This window comes from Atta cephalotes (assembly GCF_000143395.1).
Source record: "Atta cephalotes unplaced genomic scaffold scaffold00009, whole genome shotgun sequence".
NCBI lineage: Eukaryota > Metazoa > Arthropoda > Insecta > Hymenoptera > Formicidae > Atta > Atta cephalotes.
The window spans coordinates 6,007,338-6,016,113 of record NW_012130073.1 but is presented as its reverse complement, the minus strand read 5'-3'; the positions used below and the strand labels follow the sequence as shown (position 1 = coordinate 6,016,113).

At 33.4% G+C, this 8,776-nt stretch overlaps 1 protein-coding gene across 1 annotated transcript in view; it reads right to left on the bottom strand.

The window, feature by feature from the left end:
* Positions 1 to 611: 611 nt before the first annotated feature.
* The window catches only part of LOC105627581 (lachesin), an 88,200-nt gene continuing 80,035 nt past the window's right edge, over positions 612 to 8,776 (bottom strand). The window contains exons 7-11 of the mRNA XM_012208863.1: positions 8,335 to 8,472; positions 7,621 to 7,785; positions 6,762 to 6,830; positions 6,316 to 6,390; positions 612 to 757 (exon numbers count right to left, since the gene is read on the bottom strand). Of these exons, the coding sequence (XP_012064253.1) occupies positions 612 to 757; positions 6,316 to 6,390; positions 6,762 to 6,830; positions 7,621 to 7,785; positions 8,335 to 8,472 (593 nt within the window). The remainder of the gene's footprint in view (positions 758 to 6,315; positions 6,391 to 6,761; positions 6,831 to 7,620; positions 7,786 to 8,334; positions 8,473 to 8,776) is intronic.

The following is an 8,776-nucleotide window of genomic DNA, read 5'->3' as shown; positions in this document are numbered from 1 at the left end:
ATTCATAGATAAAAAGAAGAGGCGGACACGATCGTTGCGCTGGCCGGGGATTCTCAGTCCTCGAAATGTCCCGAATTTCTAGGGAGAAGTCTCGGTTTCCTCATCATGGACTAAGTGTATTCCCAATCCCCGAAGCTATTCAACGCGGGATCACCTGATAGAAGGACATCGCGGGTGACGGGTCTCTCTCAATGTATGCGCTGCAGCATTTCTCCTTGACGTTTCTGTTCAAGAGAGTTCGTCGAGACGATCGCGGAATGGGAAGCTTGTCCCGTACATAGGAGAGTCGAGTCGCGCTATTTTCAGTCGAGAAAGCCTAAATGTAACTTCGTACTCATCGCATATATACTTACACGACATATTATATATATATTTATATATTTATATATTCATATATATATATATTATATATATATATATTTCCTTTGCGCTCTTTTTCTCTCTGTATAAGTTTACTTTTAGTACGAAAATAATTTCAAGCGCGACGCGGTTAATATTCGTCCGTCATTTGCCTGATGGCACACCGGAACCACGCGCGCACCAGCTGTCGCCGGCCCGGATGCCGACCAATAAACACTAGAACTGGAAGCCCCGTTCCTGCGACGTAAGAATCACCTTCGGATGGCCTGTACCAGCAATGACAGGAGACTTGAAATGAGAAGGATGAGCGGCACACGATGGGACATACCCGAGCTCTGGATGTCCGGCAGCTCACCTGGTGGCCTCATCGATGCTGGGCCGAAATCCCTATCATAGTCTGGAAACAGACGAAACTACGCTGCGGTTGTTCTAGCAAAATAGAACTATTATGTGAATATAATAAAATATTATTCTTTTTTGAATATAATTAATAATTTATTCGCAAAAAGAACAGTTATAAGATAAAAAAAAGTAGAAAGAAACATTGAAATATGAGACCTAAAATCTTATGCTGTGTTTATCAGTCTTCTGGAATATAGATTAGATCGAAAAACGATTAGAGTATACGCAATCATAGATCTCCAGATGTGGAGATGTTACATTATAAATTCAAACATAAATTATAAATAATCTTACAAGAAATATAAATGTAAATGATGGACTGTTTTACATAATAGTTTAAAAGATTATATAATATATCTAGTATACATTCCGGAAATTAAAAAAATATATTATACTTTGATTGATTTAATTCCATTTTTATCTCATATTCCTACATTTTCTTCTACCAAATTGTAATTTATTAATCATGATAACGTCAATAATTCAATAGAGATAAGTGTATAAAAACACCTAAAATGTCTCTAATGATTATGTATCTCGCGATATAAAACTTGTAAAATTGAAGAACTAGTAAAAGATTTTTAACGAAGCACATGTATAATGAATTTAAACGTAATTGCTTCCACTTATACATGTATATGTCATAAAGTTCATTTGCATGTTGATCATAATGGTATTATATTTGTAATATAAATATACACATATATATGAGTATATATTTTATATATATATATATATATATATATATATATGTATGTGCATATATACATGCGATTATCCAACTCATTATGTGATAAATAGAAGATCGAGCAAGAGAGAAACGCGAATGAAATAATTGTTCACAAGTCATCTAGTCAGATAGCTCATGTAATTCAAACTGCAGATTATTTTTATGAATTAGAATTACAAATTTGGAGAAATTTGATCGATTAATTCAATGTATAATCAATTACACACCATTTTAGTATATTCGTCACAAGAAATTCTTCAATATATTTTGCTATAGCTATATGATGAAAAAATGGACATTTAATCAATATGATAATTAGAACGATTTTAAATCTGTCCATCAATTTTTTTTAAGTAACATAGATTACGTGTCATTTTCCAATTTTATATTTATGAAAAGAAAACCGTTTAGATTATTAATAAAATTGTCATAAGTTGTAACAAAAACCTAACCTAATCTAAATTATATATTTATAACAAACATGTTATTTATATATTCGAAATACAAATTTTACTTGATTTCTTACTAATAAGTATAAAATTTAACTAATAAGTATAACATTTGAAAAATAAATTTTGTTTTTCTTATAAGCGTGAATTTTGAGCAAATAATTTGTCATTTATTTTATCTAGTATTAATTACACAAAAAGAACGCTTTAGTTAAAGTATTAAAAAATTTAACTGAATACAGATTTTAAAATAATTTTATTGAACCATCAAAATAATTACGAATTTCAATTATAATGAGTAATTGAGCAATGCTTCGATAACCAGTACTTAAGCATTTTACATAATTATTTTGATGATTCAACACAAAATAATTTTCAGATCTGTACTGAAATTTTTAGATACTTCAGCAAACCATTCTTTCCATATACGATATTTCATATCTATGATAAAAATATAGTTTTATGTAATAAATAAAAGTCAAGCGCTGCTGATAGTAAAAGAGGCAATTTATTCATCGCCCGAGAAGTAATATTCTTTTGCTCCAGTCAATGGGGTTAGCCGCAGGGCAGACGACCATCGGAATACTGTTCACACTTTGTATCATCGACCGCGAACCACCGTCCTACCACCGTTTCGACACGTTTTGGACAAACTTCTTGGCTGTATTTTCACGTAACGTGGCCAGCAGCACCGCCGTTTGCCAGCTGCGCGGCGTCCGGAACAAATAGTTGGTAGCGCTTGAGAATACGCGAAAATCGTCAAGCTCGGCGGCTCATTTCCTCAGTGGCCTCATTCTCGACGCGACCGAATACATGCACGTACGGTAACGAGCGGATACGGAAGATAAATACGAGGAGTTGTTGCGGATAATGTGAAACGAGGGGGAAGGGGGAAGAGCGACAAAGAGAAAGGGGAGTCAGGAGGAGAGCCATGAGCCGCCGCCCCCTCTCGTGCGCGTCCGGGAATTAAATTCGAGCGAACTCTCGGTTCTACCGGAATTTCTGCGATGTTCAACTCGCGTAAATCCCTTTTTAACGAGATAAAACCCTCGGCGATGAGGAGCGGCCGGACCCCCGAGAACGCAGGAAGGGTAAATTCATTTGAGATTAAATACATCCGACGTCTGTTAAATCGGCCCTTATCAACCGTTACCATCAAAGAAACGCCGGATGAAATGTTACTGGATTAATTGCGGTGCCGCAGTAATTCGCAGATGTGTCTTGCGAGCTTTTTCATTTGTTATGTGGTGAGAAGAGCGATGAGACACGTAGTGAGATACGTAGCTAAGAGCTGCTACGCGAAGCGCGTCATGATATATTGTGCTTCCGGTGCTGAGCTACACACTTGAAAGTCCTTAAACTTTAATAAGGTTGTTTAAACAAATTTTTACGCTTTAGTGCGCGAAAGAAATAATCTTCAACAGTGAGTTTACAAACAAAACGATTATGGCTTCTCATAATATTGTTCAGTATAACAAGTAAAAATTAAAAAAGTATAAGGTTCTGATATACGTAAAACTATTAGGCGTAAATTAATCCTTGAATAAATTTCATGATAATATTATTAATAAAAGAAATAATTTATGCGTTAGTTAAATAGCATATAAATAATTATCGATAAATTCTATAAATACCTACTATACAAAGTAGATTGAATAGTACGCAGGCATCAGAAACTTTAGAAAAAGCTCTATTTTATCCGATTAAATTCACATCTACCAACGGTAACTTTTATTGATTGTCCGAACTTTGATAAATGAATTGAAGTCGAATCAACATCGCCACCTGTGGCACTAATGTATAGTCAGTAATGTTATAGAAACGAATATATCAATGACAGTAGACCATACATCAGAATGTACGATTATTGCAGTGATAAAACTTCATGACCCCGATTACCTTAATGACTTCCACCCACGGCATTATCAAATAATCTAGGATCTACTCTCTTGTAACAAGTTGCATTTATTAACAGCACTGCTATCTGGATGAAACAAAACTTTTACTCGTTTCATTAGTTTCACTTTCAAATCGTTCCATCAAAATTTTTAAACTAGGTCATATTGACAAAATTATTATTGTGACATCTATTTAACAAATGTTAAACAATATATTTCTAAAAGATATATTATATATATAATCATTAGAAATTTTATATATAATTTATTAATATTTCATTAATAAATACATAATTTCTAAAGAAATTATTATTATTTGTCTCAAATATTCCAATAAAGTTTAAACCTAAATCAATCATTTTCTAGAAACTATTTCTTAGCAAGTAAACATTTAGGACGAACGATATTATCAAAATTTGTTTTTCTGCAAAAAACCAGAATGTAACGACTTGAGAAAAATATACTTTTTTTGGTTTTTTCCTAGTATTGGCAGATAGTCGTCCAAATGCAAGGCGTTTCTCGAGAATAGTTCATCGTGCCCCTTGGCTTGCCCGCCAGAAACGGACGTCGAAACCGCACGTCCGTTCAGAAAAAGTTATTCCCACCTACCAGTAAAATCCACTGTACGTGACTTTCCGCATGGTCGACGACAGACGAGCCATTTTCCAACACTTTAACAACATCTTTACTGGCATTTTAGTCATGGTACATTCTCTTACCATTGATTATATTTCAGTGGCTTGAAAATCGCTTGAAGGTAGTCGAAATTCTAATTAATTACAATGAACCTTAAAATCGTTTGGTCACTTATCGAAAATACGTCAACAACTTTTACCGAGTGATTTATAACGTAAAATAATTTGCTAGTTCAATTTCAATCATATCAGATATAATAGATATTTAAGAAATTGTTTCACTGGCATATTCTACATGCACAATAAAACAACATAAATTTTCTCTTTAAAATTAATTTTTAGAAAAAACCGCATTACAAATCTCCTTAATAATTATCCTCAATCAAGTGCATGTTATCGAAAATTAAAATAAATGGCCTTTTTTCATCATTCTATGTAATTTATAATTTAAATTCGTAAGTTATAAAGTGGATGTGTATACGTACTAATTGTTTTTATAACATTAGATAAGAAGTATTAATTGTAAGAAATGGTCGAAAAGAATACAAATTACAATTGTATGCACACGAGACAAGACTCTCAAAGTCAATTGATTTTTAGAGAACGAAAAGAAAAAACATAAAGCGAGAAAAAAATAATGGAAGAGTTTGCTTCTCTCCATTTCTTTCTTTTCACTTCCTGATATCAGAAGTAGTAGACGGCCGCGGGTCAACGCAACTCGTTTTTCATTAATTGAAAGTAAACTTCAGGAAGGGAGAGCTAGCTGACGCTTGGGGGAATCTTTGAACAAAGTCATTCCAAGTGAGTTTTGAACTTGCATTCTGCCGCCAATCTCCGTCAGCTGGCTTGTATAATATAAGAATCTGTAAAGTGCTTGAAGTCGTTAACGCGAAGTCTACCTTTTGCAATAGAAATCGGAATCGATGAAAATACTGTGGAAAACGATCCGTGTAAACAGATTTAGACGCTGAAACTTATACGTGATCATTATTTGAAAAATACATACAGATTCTCAAAAAGAAGAGTAACGATCCTTTTTTGCGTTTGTCGATGCATGAAATATACTTGAATGCCTCGTAGAACATATTAACTATTATACTGTGGTCGAATTTCGAAATCTGGGGATAGTAAACTTGTACAAAGGATTTACGTGAAAATGTTTCAACAGACATCTTGTAATCCCTTGTAACTTAACTTGATCAATACAAGAGATTTGGTAGTGGAGCACAATATATGCAACAATTTTGTATGTATAAAGTTATAATGATACAAGTATAATGTTATTTTAAAGAACACTTTATAAAAAAAAAGAATAATAATTATTTGATATTTTTCAATAAATATATTAAATATTAACTAGACTCAGTGAAATAGGAAATACCGTTCAATATTGTGTTTTTTCCTAATGAATGTTGAAAAAAAGTTTAATTAAAACTTTTTAACTTTCAGTCATTTTAGTACGCAAAAAAATATCACACAATTATTGATCTTTGCTCAATGAGCAAGCAAACAGCCAGTTAACATACTCGTATATTCTCATGTTAGATTTTACGACAGCGAAGGAATGACCGCAGAATCCTTCCCAGTCAATAAAGGGGGCCGAGTAACGACGAAGTAATTCGCTCGTGGATAAAGTGGATCACAGAGCATTGCCAATTTAGTGGATTTTCTCTCTTAGGCTCTCCCTTCTCCCTTCCCTCCCTTCCCCTCGATCGTAGATCGTTGACGAGGTTTTAATTACACTAATTACTCGAACGACATGGCGGTTCGGACGGAACGTGTATCGTCATGGGAAATGCCTAAGCTCTACGCGGAGCGTGTTAAAATAGATATTTACTGACCTGGATTTCGCCATTCCTCGACCTCGTAGTCGAAAGGTCGTTGATTTTGTCGTGATTTCTTGTTACTGTTTCTACCTAAAATGCATTACACAAAGGCGGTTTTACATTGGTGCTCTACGGTAGGCTGCTGCGAACGAGGAGTTGAAACGGATGGTTTTACTTAAGAATCGAGAAATAAATGAATGTTGGATTTCTCTCTCAGAGGCTTCGCTCGATCCTAAGTTAAAATATTATTTCTACCTATTTCGAGATCCATATTAAACGCTTCCAGCGATTTAAGGTAATATTGTATTACCTTACCGCTCAATTTAGATCACGACGTATCTTTTCTACAGCTGTCCTACATACTTATCGTATGTATAACAAATGTACTATAACTGAGACAGATATAACTGATACAGACATAAACTGAGGAACGATATCAATATTTAAATAAATTTAGTTACCATTCTTGTGCGCTGACGTTGCATCGTATGGCTGTTGTGTTGTAGTTGTTGTTGACGGAGCTGGGATTTCTGCGTTAAAGTAATTAATTAAGTGATATACTTTAATATTAAATTCGAGCGCTCAAGAATGTATAGATTGCATTCAGATGATACTGAAGATGTACACAAATAAATCAAGTATCATTACGAGAAGTTTGTTAGATTTTACGATTACTCTTCACAAGTCCATGATGCTAAGACACGTTGAAGCGGTCTACAATTGTTTTCGCGTGGGTCGTCGGTTAAACTAAACAAAACTTCCCTTTCTAGTCTACTATTAACGTTGTCAAGAAAACAACACATTTCGAGGAGTTTCACTATGAAACCTCACGAACTTCCGCGTCCTATCATGCTCCACTTTGCTTTTATGTATTATTCGAAATTGAAATCTTTACAATTCGCACAAGTTGATGTATAAGTTTGTATTTAGTAATATAAAATTTTTAAGAAGACTCTCTCTTTTTTGATGATTGCATTATATCTGATAATTATGTTAAATACAAATTTAATGAGCAATTATTATGATTAATGCTCGTAAGAGAAGTGTACTTAATCTCGTCTATTGCTCGTTAACGGCGAAGACTCAAATATCTTTAAGTAACTTACTATTGGAAACCAATTATTTCACCATTAGCGCGCAGACGTCGATTTCAAATAATCGATCTTAAATAGACCACAACTTGATATCACTTTGCTCGATACTTTTCAATGCACGATGTTAAACGTTTTTTATTCTGTGTGAGGATATATCTTTATCGCATTTTTTTATACCGCATTAGATATGTATTGATATTCTTATTATCATCGTTATACGACTTACCATCTAACTTGATGACACCATCCGTCCCGCCAAGAGAATTTTGTGCGATGCATTTATACGAACCAAAATCTTTCGGACCAACGTTCCTTATCTTCAGTATCATGTACCTGTTGTAACCACTGTCGGTGGCTACCGCATCGTACTTGTCGCCTGAAACAGAATTGCCTGTGCAAATAAAATCAGGTTCTCCGGCTTCCATTTAAAAATAGAATTGTGAAATCGTGAGAGATAAAAGAATGATTTTAAATATCATACAATCTATATGGAATTGTTCATTTATACGTTGAAAATTTCTAACAATCAACAAATTTGTTTATGTATTTATAATTTTCATGCTTGTTCAATACGTAAACAAAATTTTTAAATTTTTGAGTCATTTTTAAAATAAAATTGATATTTGATTTTCATTTTATTAAACTGTTGTAATTAGTATCTACTTTTATTTATGTGCAATTTTATTTTATTTATTTATACAATCTTAAATAAGTAAACGAAGACTAGAATATTCAATAATAATGTTCTTATCAGTTTTGATATTCTTCCTTCAAATTGCATAAAAATTGATTTTTGTAACAAATATGCAATCAAACAACAGTAATATTTTTAAAAAATTGAAATGTTATTTCTTTTCGCTGGAATTCTAAATAGATATTTCAAACTTATTAGATATGCAATGATTGTAGAAAATGTGTGCATTCGGATTCTTAAAATTACCAGAGACTATCATGTCGCCGCGTTCGGTTGTCCAATAATTTATCGAGTTTGGGTAAGCTTCAGTATGACACTCGAGGGTAACGTCTTGTCCAATATACGCTCCTTCCAACTGATTTGGTATAGAGAGCATGGGTGGAACTGTAACACAGAAATGATATTCATCATGAATTATGTATATATACTTTCCAGTTGCTAGGAACGATGGGACGCAATGAATAAATTTGCATTAATATGTAAGACAAAGTAATTATGGGAAATGTGAAAATATTTCAGAGTTTAAATTGATTATAACAACTGAATTAACTAACGATATTCATGAAGCTTGTCGTGTGTGTGTGTGTGTGTGTGTGTGTGTGTGTGTGTGTGTGTGTGTGTGTGTAGTGTGTGTGTGTGTGTGTGTGTGTGTGTAGTNTNTATATATATTATATATATATTATTATAA